Source organism: Anomaloglossus baeobatrachus, chromosome 1, assembly GCF_048569485.1.
Source record: "Anomaloglossus baeobatrachus isolate aAnoBae1 chromosome 1, aAnoBae1.hap1, whole genome shotgun sequence".
Classification (NCBI taxonomy): domain Eukaryota; kingdom Metazoa; phylum Chordata; class Amphibia; order Anura; family Aromobatidae; genus Anomaloglossus; species Anomaloglossus baeobatrachus.
The window spans coordinates 26,051,366-26,071,822 of record NC_134353.1 but is presented as its reverse complement, the minus strand read 5'-3'; the positions used below and the strand labels follow the sequence as shown (position 1 = coordinate 26,071,822).

The 20,457-nt window shown below is 51.2% G+C and overlaps 1 protein-coding gene across 2 annotated transcripts in view; it reads right to left on the bottom strand.

Moving 5' to 3' along the window:
• The window catches only part of ZNF638 (zinc finger protein 638), a 423,199-nt gene that overhangs the window by 56,533 nt on the left and 346,209 nt on the right, over positions 1-20,457 (bottom strand). For both annotated transcript variants that reach the window (XM_075346112.1, XM_075346120.1), the window contains exons 17-18: positions 980-1,105; positions 855-892 (exon numbers count right to left, since the gene is read on the bottom strand). In XM_075346112.1, coding sequence (XP_075202227.1) covers positions 855-892; positions 980-1,105 — 164 coding nt within the window. The remainder of the gene's footprint in view (positions 1-854; positions 893-979; positions 1,106-20,457) is intronic.

Genomic DNA, 20,457 nt, shown 5'->3' with positions numbered 1-20,457 from the left:
TTCTACATATTTGCACCAGTGCTAATGTTTCTACCCATGTGTTGTGTATGTACAGGTCCTGGGCACTGAACCCAAACCAGTGAAAAAGTGGGGCTAAAGCTTCTGAAACCAGGCCCGCTCTGCCCTGGCCGGCCAACAAACCTGGCCCGCTCTGCCCTGGCCGGCCAACAAACCTGGCCCGCTCTGCCAACAAACTGTGCCCGCTCTGCCCTGGCCGGCCAACAAACTGGGCCCGCTCTGCCCTGGCCGGCCAACAAACTGGGCCCGCTCTGCCCTGGCCGGCCAACAAACTGGGCCCGCTCTGCCCTGGCCGGCCAACAAACTGGGCCCGCTCTGCCCTGGCCGGCCAACAAACTGGGCCCGCTCTGCCCTGGCCGGCCAACAAACTGGGCCCGCTCTGCCCTGGCCGGCCAACAAACCGGGCCCGCTCTGCCCTGGCCGGCCAACAAACCGGGCCCGCTCTGCCCTGGCCGGCCAACAAACCGGGCCCGCTCTGCCCTGGCCGGCCAACAAACCGGGCCCGCTCTGCCCTGGCCGGCCAACAAACCGGGCCCGCTCTGCCCTAGCCGGCCAACAAACCGGGCCCGCTCTGCCCTAGCCGGCCAACAAACCGGGCCCGCTCTGCCCTGGCCGGCCAACAAACTGATCACACAATTTATTGGAATTCCGTGGATGTTCCAATTGCAGTGTAAAATTGCAAGATTTAAAACATAAAAGAAAATACTTTAATTGAGGGTTAATCCACTCTTGTTAACAGGTTAGGTAAAAGCATCAGCAATATCCATGAGATTCAATGCCCCAAAAAGGAAGCACAATAGGCTGCGTTCTCATTTTGGGTCGTGTCGGATGTTTACCTTGGTTTGTCCTCTTCAATGTAAGTTACATATTCGTTCTGTAAAGAAAATAAAACAAATAAATAGAAATCTCGAGGAGGTGCATGAAAGTGTGCTACATCGTACACACACGCACACACACGCACCTTGGCCAGTGCCGTCTGGGAAGGGAGCGAGCACTTGATCACGGTATCCCCAATGCTGCATGGATACTGGGTCAGGAAGCTGTGCATGGCTTTGGCAGCGCTGGGGGTATGCAAGAGGACTATTGCCTGTGAAGAGAAAAACAAAAAACATTACACAAAATGGATCAAAACCATTTGAGAAGCTTCAGAAGGAATGGTGACAGGTTTATAACCACTGGATGGGTTTGGCTTTTTCCGCCCTTTTCTTCTCGTAACTTTTTTTTCCCCACATCTCTACATAGATAAGATCGTTAAAGATAAAAAAACAAAAAACAAAACCATTTTCTAATGATGCAGCGGTGTGAGCGATTGCTTTTTGAATGGGGACTCGGTGCTGACATTTTTATGATACTATTTTAGTGCAGATTTTTAGAACTGTTGTTCTGGAGGGTTTTTTTGTTACGAGTTTATGTGATTTAGTGATTGGGTTACTGTTATATTTTGAGCTTGAACTCATAGATGTGAAGTTACTAAATGTGTATTTTTTTTCACTTTCTTAATTTTTAACGGGGCAGATTTTAACTTTTATATTTCTTAAAAATAAATAAAAATTCTACTTTAGGAGAACATGTTAAATAGAATCACAGCATTATATGCCACACCAACTGCACAGATTAAAATAAATGGTTCCTTGTCTCGGACTTTTTGCATTAGTAATGGGACGAGGCAGGGTTGTCCACTCTCGCCACTGTTATACGAGGGGCGATCCAAAAGTAATGATAATCAATAATAAACACAATAAATATATTAAAAAAAAATATTTTTCTACATAGTCTCCTAACAAGTCTATACATTTAGTCCATCTCTTTTCTAAACTTAGAATTCCCTTCGAAAAAAAAAATTCTTGATCTTGACTCAAAAAATCCCCCACAGCGGTTATGTCGCTATTGTCGTCAAATTTCTTGCCCCGGAGGTGTTCCTTGAGGCGGAGGAAAGAGAAAGAAGCCACTGGGGGCTAGATCTGGCGAATGGGGGGGGATGTGTTCCACCAGTTCAAAGCCAGCTTCTTGAATGGTTGCCATGGCAACTGCAGCTTTGTGAGCCGGCGCGTTGCCCGCAGTTTGCCGCGCCTTTTCTCCTTGATAGCCTCCCGCAATCTTCTTATTTGTTCTGCGTAGTAGGAGCCCCTAATAGCGGCTCCCTTCTCCAAATAGTCCACCATAATAATTCGTCCCAAAAAACGGATGCCATAACCTTCCCTGCTGAGCTTGACACTTTGAATTTCTTCAGCGTCGGTTCGTCGGCTCGTTTCCATGTCATCGATTGTTGTTTAGTTTCGGGATCAAAGTGGTGGATCCAGGTCTCGTCCATGGTCAAAAACCGTGACAAAAAAAATTCTCCTTGTCTGCTTGGAACTTTTCGAGATTTGCTATTTAAATGTCGACTCGTTTCTTCTTTTGCTCGTCGGATAACATTTTTTGGCACCCAACGCGCGGAGACCTTTCTCATATGCAATTATTTTGCAAGGATTCTTTGAATACTGCCATATGAGATCCCTGTGACCTCAGCTACATGCCTGATAGTCACTCTTTCATCTGCCAATACAACTTCAACGTTTTTCACGTTTTCTTCAGAGGGACGTGGATGGGCGTCCTTCACGATGTTCATCTTCCGTCGATGTTCTTCCCAGCTTAAATTCCTTGGCCCAGCGTGCAACTGTGGAATGTGGAGGAGAAGAGTCCCCCAATGTTTCCATCAAGTCGCTGTGTATGCCTTTGTTAGTCATTTTTTTTCAAGCAGAGGTATTTGATGACAGCTCTGAGCTCGTTTTTTTTCCCATTTTGATGTTCACTCCTCGGCAGTTCATATTCAAATGAATGTAGCTCATGGGAATCGTGGCCTATTTAAGTGATTTTTTTTCCCTGGACTAGTGGGTACCCAAGAGAGAAGAAAACATTTAATTTTAATTTCTGTGTGCAATAGAAATAACCTATTATCATTACTTTTGGATCGCCCCTTGTATGTGTTGACCATGGAGTTCCTCGCTGAGGCGATCAGATCTAACCAGTCTATCAGAGGTCTGTCTCTTGGGGGTGTGGAGCATAAATTGGCTCTTTTTGCTGATGACCTGCTCCTTTACATCCCCGGTCACCACCATAACAAGCCTGATATCGGAGTTTTCTGGCTTTGGTCGCCTCAGCAATTTTAAGGTGAATTCACATAAATCTGAAATCCTTAATGTAACTATGCCGCCTCAATTGGTGTCGCAACTCTGTAGCTCATTACCATACAAATGGGCCTCGGAATCTCTTATCTATCTGGGTATTAAAATATCTAAGAACCTGGATAGTCTTCCGCGTCTGAACTTCCACAAGGCGATCCATTCTATTGAGGAGGATATATCAAAATGGAAGCAGCTGTACCTTTCCTGGTTTGGCAGGATCAATGCGGTCAAGATGGACCTTTTGCCCCGTCTTTTATACTTTTTTCAGGCTCTTCCCATTTGCCTTCCGGCCTCCTTTTCCAGACTTAAGACTCTGATAAATAAATTCGTCTGGGCCAACAAAAGATCCTGCACATCCTATGAGATTTTGCGTAGAACTACACTAAATGGAGGGGCAGGATACCTGACTTCCGGCTCTACAGTTTTGCGGCCTTGGGAACCTGTATTTTGGATCTCTTCCATAACAGAGGAGATAAGTGTTGGGTGAATATTGAGTATGACAAGACAGACAATGGCCCATTGGCTGAGATTTGGTTGCCAGAAAGCATTCCTAATTCCATGCGAGAGACATAGTTTCTGGTACAGAATTTGTCTAGGTGGGTCAGGAGAAACTTGGAGGCGATTAAGCTAACCACTATCCCTGGTCTGCTCACTCCACTTTGCGGAAACCTGGGGTTCCCAGCAGGTGCGTCTGGCCAATCCATATTTAACAAGAAGAAACAAGATCATCCCATGGTCAAAGACTACAGACAACTCAGAGGTTAGATCTCCATCATTTCTTTTCCCAGAAGCACTGGTTCCTCCGGGGACTTGGTTTTTATATGAGCAGGTGAAAGAAGGGAATTTTGTTTACTTACCGTAAATTCCTTTTCTTCTAGCTCCAATTGGGAGACCCAGACAATTGGGTGTCTAGCTTCTGCCTCCGGAGGCCACACAAAGTATTACACTTAAAAGTGTAAAGCCCCTCCCCTTCTGCCTATACACCCCCCGTGCATCACGGGCTCCTCAGTTTTGGTGCAAAAGCAAGAAGGAGTAAAAGTTATAAATTGGTTTAAAGTAAATTCAATCCGAAGGAATTTCGGAGAACTGAAACCATTCAACATGAACAACATGTGTACACAAAGAACAACAGCCCGAAGGGAACAGGGGCGGGTGCTGGGTCTCCCAATTGGAGCTAGAAGAAAAGGAATTTACGGTAAGTAAACAAAATTCCCTTCTTCTTTGTCGCTCCATTGGGAGACCCAGACAATTGGGACGTCCAAAAGCAGTCCCTGGGTGGGTAAAATAATACCTCGTAATAGAGCCGTACCACGGCCTTTTCCTACAGGTGGGCAACCGCCGCCTGAAGGACTTGCCTACCTAGGCTGGCATCCGCCGAAGCATAGGTATGCACCTGATAGTGTTTCGTGAAAGTGTGCAGGCTCGACCAGGTAGCCGCCTGACACACCTGCTGAGCCGTAGCCTGGTGTCGCAAAGCCCAGGACGCACCCACGGCTCTGGTAGAATGGGCTTTCAGCCCAGAGGGAACCGGAAGCCCAGAAGATCGATAAGCTTCGAGAATTGGTTCCTTGATCCACCGAGCCAGGGTTGATTTCGAAGCCTGTGACCCTTTACGCTGGCCAGCGACAAGGACAAAGAGTGCATCCGAACGGCGCAGGGGCGCCGTACGAGAAATGTAGAGTCTGAGTGCTCTCACCAGATCTAACAAGTGCAGATCCTTTTCACACTGGTGAACTGGATGAGGACAAAAAGAGGGTAAGGAGATATCCTGATTGAGATGAAAGGGGGATACCACCTTAGGGAGAAATTCCGGAACCAGACGCAGAACCACCTTGTCCTGGTGAAACACCAGGAAAGGGGCTTTGCATGACAGCGCTGCTAGCTCAGACACTCTCCAAAGTGATGTGACTGCTACTAGGAAAACCACTTTCTGTGAAAGGCATGAAAGAGAAATATCCTTCATTGGCTCGAAAGGTGGTTTCTGAAGAGCCATCAGTACCCTGTTCAGATCCCAGGGTTCTAACGGCCGCTTGTAAGGAGGGACTATGTGACAAACCCCCTGCAGGAACGTGCGTACCTGTGGAAGTCTGGCCAGGCGCTTCTGAAAAAACACAGAGAGCGCTGAGACTTGTCCCTTAAGAGAGCCGAGCGACAACCCTTTTTCCAATCCTGATTGAAGGAAGGAAAGAAAAGTGGGCAAGGCAAATGGCCAGGGAGAAAAACCCTGATCAGAGCACCAAGATAGGAATATCCTCCACGTCCTGTGTAGATCTTGGCGGACGTTGGTTTCCTAGCCTGTCTCATAGTGGCAATGACCTCTTGAGATAACCCTGAAGACGCTAGGATCCAGGACTCAATGGCCACACAGTCAGGTTGAGGGCCGCAGAATTCAGATGGAAAAACGGCCCTTGAGACAGCAAGTCTGGTCGGTCTGGTAGTGGCCACGGTTGACCCACCGTGAGATGCCACAGATCTGGGTACCACGACCTCCTTGGCCAGTCTGGAGCGACGAGGATGGCGCGGCGACAGTCGGACCTGATCTTGCGTAACACTCTGGGCAACAGTGCCAGAGGAGGAAACACATAAGGGAGCTGAAACTGCGACCAATCCTGAACTAAGGTGTCTGCCACCAGAGCTCTGTGATCTTGAGACCGTGCCATGAATGTTGGGACCTTGTTGTTGTGCCGTGACGCCATTAGGTCGACGTCCGGCATCCCCCAGCGGCAACAGATCTCCTGAAACACGTCCGGGTGAAGGGACCATTCCCCTGCGTCCATGCCCTGGCGACTGAGAAAGTCTGCTTCCCAGTTTTCTACGCCCGGGATGTGAACTGCGGATATGGTGGAGGCCATGGCTTCCACCCACATAAGAATCCGCCGGGCTTCCTGGAAGGCTTGCCGACTGCGTGTTCCCCCTTGGTGGTTGATGTATGCCACCGCTGTGGAGTTGTCCGACTGAATTTGGATTTGCTGGCCTTCCAGCCACGGCTGGAACGCCTTTAGGGCAAGATACACTGCCCTTATCTCCAGAACATTGATCTGAACGGAGGACTCTGTCGGAGTCCAGGTTCCCTGAGCCCTGTGGTGGAGAAAAACGGCTCCCCACCCTGACAGGCTCGCGTCCGTCGTGACCACAGCCCATGATGGGGGAAGAAAGGATTTCCCCCCCGACGGAGAAGTGGGGAGAAGCCACCACTGCAGGGAAGCCTTGGCTGCCCGTGAAAGGGAGACTTTCCTGTCGAGGGACGTCGACTTCCTGTCCCATTTTCGGAGAATGTCCCATTGAAGAGGACGCAGATGAAACTGCGCAAAAGGAACTGCCTCCATTGCTGCTACCATCTTCCCTAGGAAGTGCATGAGGCGCCTCAGAGGGTGTGACTGGCCTTGAAGGAGAGATCGCACCCCTGTCTGTCGTGAACGCTGTTTGTCCAGCGGAAGCTTCACTATCGCTAGCAGAGTATGAAACTCCATGCCAAGATATGTCAGAGATTGGGCCGGTGTCAGATTTGACTTTGGAAAATTGATGATCCACCCGAATCTCTGGAGAGTCTCCAGAGCAATGTTCAGGCTGTGTTGGCATGCCACTTGAGTGGGTGCCTTGACAAGCAGATCGTCTAAGTAAGGGATCACCGAGTGTCCCTGAGAGTGTAGGACTGCTACCACTGCTGCCATGACCTTGGTGAAGACCCGTGGGGCTGTCGCCAGGCCGAAAGGTAGTGCCACGAACTGAAGATGTTCGTCTCCTATGGCGAAACGCAGGAAGCGCTGATGCTCTGGTGCAATTGGTACGTGGAGATAAGCATCTTTGATGTCGATTGATGCTAGGAAATCTCCTTGGGACATTGAGGCGATGACGGAGCGGAGCGATTCCATCCGGAACCGCCTGGTTTTTACGTGTTTGTTGAGCAGTTTTAGGTCCAGAACAGGACGGAAGGATCCGATCTTTTTCGGTACCACGAACAAGTTGGAGTAAAAACCGTGACCCTGTTGCTGAAGAGGCACAGGGATCACCACCCCTTCCGCCTTCAGAGTGCACACCGCCTGAAGAAGAGCATCGGCTCTCTCGGGGGGCGGGGATGTTCTGAAAAAACGAGTCGGAGGACGAGAGCTGAGCTCTATCCTGTAACCGTGGGATAGAATGTCTCTCACCCATCGGTCTTTTACCTGTGGCAGCCAGGCGTCGCAAAAGCGGGAAAGCCTGCCACCGACCGAGGATGCGGTGTGAGGAGGCCGAAAGTCATGAGGAGGCCGCCTTGGGAGCGGTTTCTCTGGCGGTCTTTTTAGGACATGACTTAGACCGCCATGCATCGGAGTTCCTCTGATCCTTTTGAGGCCTTTTGGACGAGGAGAACTGAGACCTTCCCGCGGGCCGAAAGGACCGAAACCTCGATTGTACCTTCCGTGGTTGAGGTCTGTTTGGTTTGGACTGGGGTAAGGAAGAGTCCATTCCCTTGGATTGTTTAATGATTTCATCCAATCGTTCACCAAACAGGCGGTCGCCAGAAAATGGCAAACCGGTTAAGAACTTTTTGGAAGCGGAGTCTGCCTTCCATTCACGTAACCACATGGCCCTGCGGACTGCCACCGAATTGGCGGATGCTACCGCTGAACGGCTCGTAGAGTCCAGGACCGCATTAATGGCGTAGGACGCAAACGCCGACGCCTGAGAGGTTAAGGACACCACTTGCGGAGCAGATGTACGTGTGACTGCATTAATCTGCGCATGACAAGCTGAGATAGCTTGGAGTGCCCATACGGCTGCGAATGCTGGAGCAAAAGACGCGCCGATAGCTTCATAGATGGATTTCAACCAGAGCTCCATCTGTCTGTCAGTGGCATCTTTGAGTGAAGCCCCATCTTCCACTGCAACTATGGATCTAGCCGCCAGTCTGGAGACAGGAGGATCCACCTTAGGACACTGAGCCCAGCCCTTGACAACGTCAGGGGGGAAGGGATAACGTGTATCCTTAAGGCGCTTGGAAAAACGCTTATCTGGACAAGCTCGGTGTTTCTGGACTGCCTCTCTGAAGTCAGAGTGATCCAGAAACATACTCAATGGACGCTTGGGAGACCTGAAACGGAATTTCTCCTGCTGAGAAGCTGACTCCTCAATTGTAGGAGCTGGTGGAGAAATATCCAACACCTGATTGATGGTTGCTATAAGGTCATTCACTATGGCGTCACCTTCAGGTGTATCCAGGTTAAGCGCGGTCTCAGGATCAGAATCCTGATCTGCTACCTCCTCTTCATCATCCAGAGAGTCTTCCTGCTGAGACCCTGAACAGTGTGATGAAGTCGAGGGAATTTCCCAGCGACCCCGCTTAGGCGGCCTGGGACTGCGGTCCATGTCAGAGACCTCACCCTGGGACCCATGGGTCACCCCAGGAGCACTCTGCAGCTCCAATTGAGGGGGGCCTGGGGTCAATGATTGAACAGTGCCCGGGACCTGAGTCACCGGTCTGGACTGTAAGGCTTCTAGTATCCTAGCAGACCATTTATCCATAGTCTCAGACAGTTTGTCAGCAAACACTGCAAACTCCGTCCCTGTCACCTGGACAGTGGTAGCAGGTGGTTCCACCTGGGCCACCAGTAGCAGAGGCTCCGGCTGAGTAAGTGCCAAAGGGGCCGAGCATTGCACACAATGAGGGTCCGTGGAACCTGCCGGTAGTATAGCCGCACATGAGGTACAGGTTGCAAAGTAAGCCTGTGCTTTGGCACCCTTGCTATTTGCAGACGACATGCTGTTGTCTCCTCTGAGTACAATCCAGGAGGGTATATAGCCAAAAATCAACAGTGCGACAGTACAGTGTAAATGTATAGCATATAAGCATATATATATATATGTACACTTCTGCACTCCGTGGGGCCAGCACCTCAGGTGCTGCTTACCGACCGCTCAAAGCGGTTGTGTGATCACCAGAATCCCTGCATGGGCCTCCCAGAGCCTGTTGTCTCTCCTCTCCAGCGTTAGAAGTGCTGACAGGAATGGCTGCCGGCGTTCTGTAGGGAGGAGGGGGCCGTGGGCGTGCCCTAGAAAGTGCGGGAATCTGGAGCCCCAGTGTGCTGTATGAGGGGGGAGGAGGATACAAAGTATGCTCCAACCCTCAGCACTAACGTCCTGTGCAGCGTCCCTCCCTTCCCCTGACTGACAGGCCTGGGGGCGGGAATATGCGATACTAGGCCGCAAAAGCCGGGGACTAAAGTTATAAGCGCGGCCGGCATATAAGCGCGGCCGGCGCGGTAGTCCCCGGCGCACAAACACACCCAGCGGTGCTGCAGTGTATATGGCCACCAGCGCTCCATGCGCGGTTCCCACGGGGACACAGAGTACCTCACAGCGCGGCCTGCGCGGTAGTCCCCGGCGCACTAACACACCCAGCAGTGCTGCAGTGTGTGTGGCATCAGCGCTCTATGCGCGGTCCCCACGGGGACACAGAGTACCTCACAGTAGCAGGGCCTTGTCCCTGTCGATACTCGGCTCCTGTCAGCAGATTCCCCAGGGGCTGCGGAGGGAGCACGGTCTCATGTGCCTGGAGACCGATTAGGATCCCACTTCACCCAGAGCCCATTAAGGGATGGGGAAGGAAAACAGCATGTGGGCTCCAGCCTCTGTACCCGCAATGGGTACCTCAACCTTAACAACACCGCCGACAAGAGTGGGGTGAGAAGGGAGCATGCTGGGGGCCCTGTTATGGGCCCTCTTTTCTTCCATCCGACATAGTCAGCAGCTGCTGACTAAGATGTGGAGCTATGCGTGGATGTGTGCCTCCTTCGCACAAAGCATAAAAACTGAGAAGCCCGTGATGCACGGGGGGGGTGTATAGGCAGAAGGGGAGGGGCTTTACACTTTTAAGTGTAATACTTTGTGTGGCCTCCGGAGGCAGAAGCTATACACCCAATTGTCTGGGTCTCCCAATGGAGCGACAAAGAAAGCTATATTAGGTCTTTAACCCCCAGCGACAATATTTTTAGACCTCCTACTGCTTTTGAACAGCTTTACTCGGATAGGTACCCTCCTGCCCATCCGGTCTCATTGCTGTACAACCGGTTTCTGGACACTGTGACTACTAGAGGTTCACAACTTCTTTGCTTCACCAAATGGAAGGAGGATCTGGGGAGACGCCTTTCTGAGGGTGCCCGTGCTAAGATTCTACTGTTCACTAAGCACTCTTCTATGTGTGCTCTGACGCAGGAGAGAAGCTACAAGATCTTGATACGGTGGTATAGATGCCCGACGACAATTAAGAAGGGAATTTTGTTACTTACCGTAAATTCCTTTTCTTCTAGCTCTTATTGGGAGACCCAGACGATTGGGTGTATAGCTACTGCCTCCGGAGGCCACACAAAGCATTACACTAAAAAGTGTAAGGCCCCTCCCCTTCTGGCTATACACCCCCCGTGGGATCACGGGCTGCTCAGTTTTAGTGCTAAAGCAAGAAGGAGGAAAGCCAATAACTGGTTTAAACAAATTCACTCCGAGTAACATCGGAGAACTGAAAACCGTTCAACATGAACAACATGTGTACCCGCAAACAAACCAAAAATCCCGAAGGACAACAGGGCGGGTGCTGGGTCTCCCAATAAGAGCTAGAAGAAAAGGAATTTACGGTAAGTAACAAAATTCCCTTCTTCTTCGGCGCTCTATTGGGAGACCCAGACGATTGGGACGTCCAAAAGCAGTCCCTGGGTGGGTAACAAAATACCTCAAGTTAGAGCTGCAAGACAGCCCTCCTCTACGAGGAGGCCACTGCCGCCTGCAGGACTCTTCTACCTAGGCTGGCGTCCGCCGAAGCATAGGTATGCACCTGATAATGTTTGGTGAAAGTGTGCAAACTCGACCAGGTAGCTGCCTGGCACACTTGTTGAGCCGAAGCCTGGTGTCGTAATGCCCAGGACGCACCCACGGCTCTGGTTGAATGGGCCTTCAGCCCTGAAGGAACCGGAAGCCCCGCAGAACGGTAGGCTTCCAGAATTGGTTCTTTGATCCATCGAGCCAGGGTGGCTTTAGAAGCCTGCGACCCCTTGCGCTGGCCAGCGACAAGGACAAAGAGTGCATCAGAGCGGCGCAGGGGCGCCGTGCGGGAAATGTAGATTCTGAGTGCTCTCACCAGATCTAACAAATGTAAATCCTTTTCATACCGGTGAACCGGATGAGGACAAAAGGAAGGTAAGGAGATATCCTGATTAATATGAAACGAGGATACTACCTTAGGGAGAAACTCCTGAATGGGGCGCAGCACTACCTTGTCCTGGTGGACCACCAGGAAGGGAGCCTTGGATGACAGCGCTGCTAGCTCAGACACTCTCCGAAGAGACGTGATCGCTACCAGAAAGGCCACTTTCCGTGATAGTCGAGAGAGTGAAACATCCGTCAGAGACTCGAAAGGCGGCTTCTGGAGAGCAACTAGTACCCTGTTCAGATCCCATGGATCTAACGGCCGCTCGTACGGGGGGACGATATGACAAACCCCCTGCAGGAACGTGCGTACCTGCGGACGTCGTGCTAGACGCTTCTGAAAAAACACCAATAGCGCCGAGACTTGCCCTTTAAGGGAGCCGAGCGACAAGCCCTTTTCCAACCCAGATTGCAGGAAGGAAAGAAAAGTAGGCAATGCCAATGGCCAGGGGGACACTCCTTGTACAGAGCACCAGTAAAAGAAAATCTTCCACTTCCGTGGTAGATCTTAGCAGACGTGGGCTTCATAGCCTGTCTCATGGTGGCAACGACCCCTTGGGATAATCCTGAGGACACTAGGATCTAGGACGCAATGGCCACACAGTAGGTTCAGGGCCGTAGAATTCAGATGGAAAAACGGCCCTTGGGACAGTAAGTCTGGCCGGTCTGGTAGTGCCCACGGTTGACCGACCGTGAGATGCCTGTCGCCAGAGCTCTTTGATCGTCATGAAAACCGGGACCTTGCTGTTGTGCCGATTCGTGAAACCCGTCCGGGTGCAGAGACCATTCTCCTGCGTCCACGCCCTGGTGACTGAGGAAGTCTGCTTCCCAGTTTTCTATGCCCGGGATGTGAACTGCGGATATGGTGTATGCTCTGTCTTCCACCCCTAGCAGAATCCGGCGGACTTCCTGGGAGGCTCGCCGACTGCGTAGTCCGCCTTGGTGGTTGATGTATGCCACCGCTGTGGATTGTCCGACTGAATTCGGATCTGTTTGCCTTCCAGCCACTGCAGGAAGTCTTGCAGGGCAATATACACTGCCCAGAGCTCCAGACAATTGATCTGAAGAGTGGACTCCTCTGAAGAGAGTCCTTGATCGTCTGAGAAAGGGGGACGTTCCTGTGTAGGGACATCGACTTCCCCTCCCATTAGCGAAGAATGTTCTATTGAAGTGGACGCAGATGAAACTGCGTGAAAGGGACTGCCTCTGGATGAGGTGTCTCCTTGAAGGAGAGACTGCACCCCCGTCTGTAGTGACCGCTGTTTGTCCAGTGGAAGCTTCACCATCGCTGAGAGAGTGTGAAACCCCAAGCTAAGATATGCCAGCGATTGGGTTTAACTTTGAAAAGTTGAGGACCCACCCGAAACTCTGGGAAGTCTCCAGCGCCATGTTCAGGCTGTGTTGGCATGCCTCTTAAAAGAGTGCCTTGACAAGTAGATGGTCTAAGTAAGGGATCACAGGGTGACCCTGAGAGTGCGGGAGTGGTCCCACTGCTGCCATGAACTTGGTGAAAACCCGTGGGGCTGTCGCCAGACCGAAGGGTAGGGCTACGAACCGAAGATGCTCGTCTTCAATAACGAATCGTAGCAAACGCCGGTGCTCTGGAGCAATCGGCACGTGGAGATAAGCATCCTGATGTCTATTGATGCTAGGAAATCTCCTTGAGACATTGAGGCAATGACGGAGCGGAGGGATTCCATCCGGAACCGCCTGGCTTGTTGAGCAGTTTAAGGTCCAGAACGGAACGGAAGGAGTCGTCCTATTTTGTCACCCCGACCAGATCGGAGTAAAAAGTGTCTCTTGTTCCTGAGGAGGAACCGGGATTACGACTCCTACTGCCTGCAGAAGAGCCTCGGCTCGGCCGGTGAGGAAGTTTTTGCGACAAACTGTCTCTCACCCCCCGGCCATTGACCCGTGGCAGTTAAATGTCGCTAAAGCGGGGGAGTCTGCCACCGACCGCGGACGCGGAGAGAGAGGGCTGAAAGTCATGAGGAAACCGCCTTGGTAGCGGTTCCTCCGGCTGCCTTCTCCGGGCGTGATTGAGCCCGCCAGGAACCTGCGCCCCTCTGAGCCTTTTGAGTCCTGTTGGACGAGGGCAATTGGGACGTGCCCGAGCCTGGGAAGGACCGAAACCTCGACTGTCCCTTCTCCTGATGGGTCTTGTTTGATAGCTGGGGTAAGGAAGAATCCGTACCCTTGGACAGTTGAATGATTTAATCCAACCGCTCACGAAAACAGTCTGTCACCAGATAAAGGCAATCTGGTTAAGCACTTTTGTGGAAGCAGCATCTGCTCCAATCCCTTAACACGAGGAGCGTAACAACACGGAGTTGGCGGACGCCACTGACGTACGGCTCGTAGAGTCCAGGACAGCATAAACAGCTTGAGTCGCAATGCCGACATTGCGAGGTGAAGGACGCTACTGCGGCCAAGATGTACATGTGACCGCGTCCCTCTGCGCAATACTAGCTGAAATAGCTTGGAGTGCCTCTATGGCTGCGAATGCCGGGGCAACCGACCCGCCGATAGCTTCATAGACAGATTGCAACCAGAGGGCTATCTGTCTGTCAATGGCATCTTTAAGTGAAGTCCCATCTTCCACTGCAACTATAGATCTAGCCGCAAGCCTGGAGATTGGGGGATCCACCCTTGGAGCGCTTGAGCACGTCAGGGGGGAAGAGACAACGCGTATCCTCAATACGGTTGGAGAAACGCTTATCGGGATAAGCGTGGTGTTCCTGGACTGCTTCTCTGGAGTCAGAGTGACCAGAAAAGTACTCAATATACGCTTGAGATACCGAAATAGGGATTTCTTCTGCTGTGAAGCTGACCCCTCCACTGGAGGAGTTGAGGGAGAAATACCCAACCTTCCATTGATGGACGCTATAAGATTATTCACTATAGCGTCACCATCCGGTGTATCCGGATTGAGAGCGGTCTCAGGATCAGAGTCCTGAACAGCTACGTCTGCATCATCATACAGAGAGTACTGTGATGAAGTCGAGGGCCGTTCTTAGGGAGCTCGCTTAGGCCGTCTGGGACTGTCGTTCGTGTCAGAGCCTGCACCCTGGGATGCATGGGACCCTCCTGGAGCCATGATTTGTTTCGAAATCAGGGTGGCCAGGGGCATTGAATCAACATTGCCCAAGGTCTGTCTGGACTGCAAAGTCTGTAAGATGTTAGTCATAGTCACAGACAATATATCAGCGGAAACTGCAACTCCGTCCCTGTCCCTGGACAGGGATCACAGGTGGTTCTTTTGGCCACCTGTAGCAGAGACCCCGTTGAGTAATTGCACACACTGGGGGTCCTGGAACAGTATCGCATGCAGTACAAGCAGCATAGAAAGCCTGTGCCTTGGCACCCATGCTTTTTTTTTTTTTTTGCTGTTGCTGTCTAGCCATCTAGGAGCGTTAGCCAAGAATAGCGACCGTACAGTGCAATGTATAGCATACAAGCATGAAGTACAATAAACACTTCAGCACATGCAGTACCAGGAGCATAGAAAGCCTGTGCCTTGGCACCTTTGCTTTTCTGCTGCCGTTGTCTAGTTATTCAGGAGCATTAGCCAAGAAAAGCGACATACAGTGAATGTATAGCATACAAGCATGAAAATAACCACTGCAGCACATGCAATCCAAGCAGCATTGAAAGCTTGTGCCTTAGCACCCTTGCTTTTCTGCTGCTGTTGTCTAGTCATCAAGGAGCATTAGCCAAGAATAGCGACATGCAGTGAATGTACAAGCATGAAAATAAACTCTGCAGTACATGCAATCCAAGCAGCATTGAAAGCTTGTGCCTTAGCACCATTGCTGTTTGCTGCCGCTGTCTAGCCATCTAGGCGGGTAGACAGCCAAGAATAGCCCTTACAGTGCAATGTAAAGCATACAAGCATAAAGGACACATGACACTGCAGCACATGCAAGACAAGCAGCATATAGAGTCTGTGCTTTAGCACCCCTGATCTTTTGCTGCTGTTTCTAGGTCTGCATCCTGAATAGCGACCGTACAAAAGTACAACAGGACACTTCGGCATTAGTGGGTCAGCACTTTAGTTGCCGCTTACCGCCCGCACAAAAGCGGGTGTGTGGCGCCGGAATCCTGTGCTGGTAGCTCAGCGCTTGTCTCCGTTTTCCCGCTCTGCGTGCCGGAATGGCTGCCGGCGTCCAGAGGAGAGGGGCGGGCCGAGGGCGTGCCCGAGACAAGAGCGGGAACCCGGCGCCCACTGTGTCTAGTGAAGGGGGCTGGAGAATGCAAATAAGGCTCCAGCCCTCGGCGCTGCTATAGAACAGCGTCTCTCCCTTTCCCTGAGTGACAGGGTGGGGGCGGGAACGAAGCGGCGCTAGGCCGCAAAAGCCGGGGACTAAAGTTAGAAGCGCCGCCGCCGTAAAAGCGCGGTCGGCGCGTCCCCGGCGCACTACAAGTCGCAGCTGCGCCGCCGCTCCAGGGGCGGTCGGCGCGGCGGTCCCCACACGTAAAGTCCCCCAGTAATCTGCAGGGACTATAAGCCCAGCGCACAGCGCTACAGTCCCCGGCGCACTAGCACACCCAGCAAGCCTGGAGTGTGCGTGGCCTGCCATACGGGGACACAGAGTACCTGAAAGTTGCAGGGCCTTGTCCCTGAACGGCACTCCCGCTCCACATCCAGCAGGTTCTATGGGTCTGTGGATGGAGCCCGGCCTCAGGGCTTGGTGGCCGGAAAGATCCCACTTCCTCAGAGCCCCTCAGGGGGATGGGGAAGGAAAACAGCATGTGGGCTCCAGCCTCCGTACCAGCAATAGGTACCTCAACCTTACAAACCGCAAGTGGGGTGAGAAGGGAGCATGCTGGGGGCCCTAGTATGGGCCCTCTTTTCTTCCATCCGATATAGTCAGCAGCTACTGCTGACTAAACAGTGGAGCTTATGCATGGATGTGTGCCTCCTTCGCACAAAGCTTGAAAACTGAGCAGCCCGTGATCCCACGGGGGGTGTATAGCCAGAAGGGGAGGGGCCTTACACTTTTTAGTGTAATGCTTTGTGTGGCCTCCGGAGGCAGTAGCTATACACCCAATCGTCTGGGTCTCCCAATAGAGCGCCGAAGAAAGCTATGTTCCCTGGTTCATCGGACACCTGTTTGAGATGTCTGAGAGAAAGAGGCTCGTACATACTTATCTGGTGGCAATGCCCCTCTATTAGGGCATTCTGGAGAGACGTATTCGTTCTATTTAACAAAGTTTCTGGAATGGGGATTCGGCCTACCCCTGAGCTTGCCCTTTTGTCATTGCTAAATACAAGAAGAGCATCCTTAGGCATTTTCTGGCAGCCGCCAGGAGGCTGATCCCCAGATGGTGGAAACAGGTAGTGACACCTTCTAAATCTGATCTGGTTTCAGAATGCAATGAGATTTTTAGGATGGAGGAACTTATAGGACAGGCAACAGACACTTCGGAAAGGTGCTGAAGGTGTGGACCCCCTGGATTATGTACAGAGAATCTGTGGAATTTGGACTGTGGATTTCAAGTTAGTGAACCATGTCTAGTATGGGATGACCGAGAGAAGTGAGGCTTGAACCTCTAATGCAGGGCTGTTCTCTTTTTCCCTTTTCTCGCTCACGGTTTCTATTCTATTCTTTTCGCTATTCCTACTAGCTCTTCGATAAGACTTTAATTTGAAAATAGATCAATATCACTGTTTTTACTCCTATACTGAGATCCATGTAAGGTTTTATCTACTAGATAGGTCATTCTCGGTTTCCTTTTTCTTGGATCTCTTTAATAGTCATATGTAATCACTTACAGAATGTCTTTGAATGTTTTGTATTGACATTTTCTTCAATAAATCTTGATTTGAACAAAAATTCTACTGTAACTTGATCCAGTGATCACTTATTCTTTAAGCAGCGATACAACAGTATTGCAGTATAAAGTAAAATTCCCGTTCTCCTGTGGACGCCAGGGACGGGCCGGTCTGCACAGAAACACCTTGGTGGCTGGCTGTCACGGATGTGTCACGGTGGTACCACGGCCGGCTGACAATCCAGTGGCAGCGAGTGCTAGAAGACCACAGTTTGCGGCACGTGTTATATGACAGTCCAGTGGACACCAGGACCCTGGGGACCTGCAAGTCCTTCCTCCCAGTTGCTATCCTCTGACTTCCTTTATTAACCTCACCCTGGGGTGGTTTGGGTACGGTTTATATTTTGCTCCTTGTTGTGGTCTGCAGTGGTCGTCTCCTGTTGCTCCAGAGACTTCTGCAGTTGCTGCTCTGCAGATAAGTGATGACTTTTGCTATCTCCCTGGGCTCAGGTGATAGCATGTTTCCCCTGTAAGGTTTCCTTGTGTCTTCCTTTAGTGTTAGTGGTGTTGACTAGCGCTCATACCCGCCATCCTTACTAAGGCCCATTTTGCCAAGGTAAGAAAGGGCCCCCATGTACCAGCTCGCCGACAGATGCGGAGTCTGTATAGGGTTGGTGAGGGCAGCGAGGGCAAGCTGCAGGATGTTGTCAGGGGTCACCACTTCCCCCTTCCCCTAGCTATAAGGCATTCCTCTACCCTTCCTTTGTGTTGTCCTATACGGCTGGTATAGCCTCTCGTCCCTAGTGTGACACTGTCATGGCAAACAATCTTCAGTCAGCGATCGCTACCATTAGCGTTAACTACTTAATAGCATGTTCTGCTGGAAGAAGATGAAGGTGAGATAAATTATATATATATATATATATATATATATATATATATATATATATATAAATATAAATATATATATATATATAAATATAAATATATATATAAATATATATATAAATAAATTATATATATATATATATATATATATATATATATATATATATATATATATATATATATATATGTATATTAATTAGATGCCTGTTCTGGGTGTTGTCTGGGTGTGGGGGTGTAGGAGAGCGGTGTGTGTGTGTTGTGTGTGGAGCGCTGTGTGTCTGCAGCATTGTGTGTGTTGCGCAATTTTTGTGTGTGTGTGTGGGGTGCCTGTGTGCGTTGTGGGGGAGATATGTTTTGTGCAGTGTGTGTGTTGCGCAGTGTGTGCGTATATTTGTGTGTGCCGTGGTGTTTGTGTGGTGGCTGTTGTGTGTGGGTGTCTGTAGGGCGGTGTTTGTGGTTCCCAGTGTGTGTGTGGTGTGTTGTACGGTGCGTGTTTGGCGGTGTGTGTGTTTTGGGGGGAGGTGTGCACCCCCATCGTGCTGCATCCCCCATGCTGCACAGCCCCCATCGTGCTGCATCCCCATGCTGCGCACCCCCCCCATCGTGCTGCATCCCCCATGCTGCGCACCCCCCATCATGCTCCATCCCCCATGCTACGCACCCATCGTGCTTCATCCCCCCATGCTGCACACCATCGTGCTTCATCCCTCCCATGCTGCACACCATCGTGTTTCATACCCCCATGCTGCACACCATCGTGCTTCATACCCCCATGCTGCACACCATCGTGCTTCATACCCCCATGCTGCACACCATCGTGCTTCATACCCCCATGCTGCACACCCCCATCGTGCTCCATCCCCCATGCTGCACACCCCCATCGTGCTCCATCCCCCATGCTGCACACCCCCATCGTGCTTCATACCCCCATGCTGCGCACCCCCATCGTGCTTCATACCCCCATGCTGCGCACCCCTATCGTGCTTCATACCCCCATGCTGCGCACTCCCATTGTGCTCCATCCCCCATGCTGCACACCCCTATCGTGCTTCATCCCCCATGCTGCGCACCCCTCAGAGAGGAGTCTAATAGGAGGAGTAGTCCTGGGGGAGAGGAGTCTAATAGGAGGAGTAGTTCTGGGAAGGGGGGGGGGGGGGGAGGGGGAGGGGAAGTGTATAGGTGCCCAACGTGGGCGGGCCCGGAGCGGGCCAACATGTGCGGGAGACAGACAGAAGCGTATTTTTCGGACTATAAGACACACCGGACCATAAGACGCACCCTGATTTTAGAGGAGGAAAATATAATTTTAAGCAAAAAATGTGGTCATGACACATTGTTCTGGGGCGAGGATCTGCTGCTGACACTATTATGGGGGTAATGTCCCCAAATTCTCCACTAAAAGTACCCCATGCTGCTATGTGGCCCCATGCCGCTATATACCCCCCTCATTATGCTATATAGCCCCATGCTGCTATATACCCTCATCCATCCTGCTATATACTGCCATCCTGCTATATGGCCCCATGCTGCTATAAACCTTCATATTTGTTATACGGCAAGTATCCTGTATTACACAAAAAACAATAAACGTTTATACTCTCCTTTCTTCGCTCCATGCAGCATCGCTCCTCCCCCTGTCTGTGGCGGAGGCAGCGCCGCTGATCTGTGTGGAGCAGTCACCGGTCACTTCCCTGCAGCATCGCAATGTCTTCCTGTCTGCCAGTCAGCTGACTTGCGTGGAGACTAGCGGCGCGCACAGCGATGACGTCATCGCTGTGCTCACCGCTCTCTACACAGATCAGCTGACCGGCAGACTGGAGGACATCGCGGTGCTGCAGGGAAGTGGTCGGTGAGTGTGCCATACTTATTCACTGCCCCCCGCGCTTATAATGATGCGCGGGGGGCAGTGAATACAGCTGCACATGCTCACTCCAGGCTGTAGTTGCCAGAGGTGATCACGGCCGGCTGTTAATTATGCGCGCACCCCCCGCCCATCAGTCAGTGCTGGCTTCAGCGCTGAGGGATGATGAGCAGGAGGATGGGCGTGCATATGTGATGAGCGGGCCCACGTGGTCACGGCAGGCTGCTACAGCCTGTTCATGCCCTTGATGACCCGCGCCACCCCAGCATCCTCATTCCCCGCAGCCCAACATTCAGACCATAAGACGCACCCCCAACTTTCCCCCAACATTATGGGGGGGGGAGTGCGTCTTATAGTCCGAAAAATACGGTATCTATATAGTAATTATACAGTACAGACCAAAAGTTTGGACACACCTTCTCATTCAAAGAGTGAAGCTCATCAAGAGAATGCCAAGAGTGCGCAAAGCAGTAATCAAAGTAAAAGGAGAACCTAGAATATAAGACATATTTTCAGTTGTTTCACACTTTTTTGTTAAGTATTTCATTCCACATGTGTTAATTCATAGTTTTGATG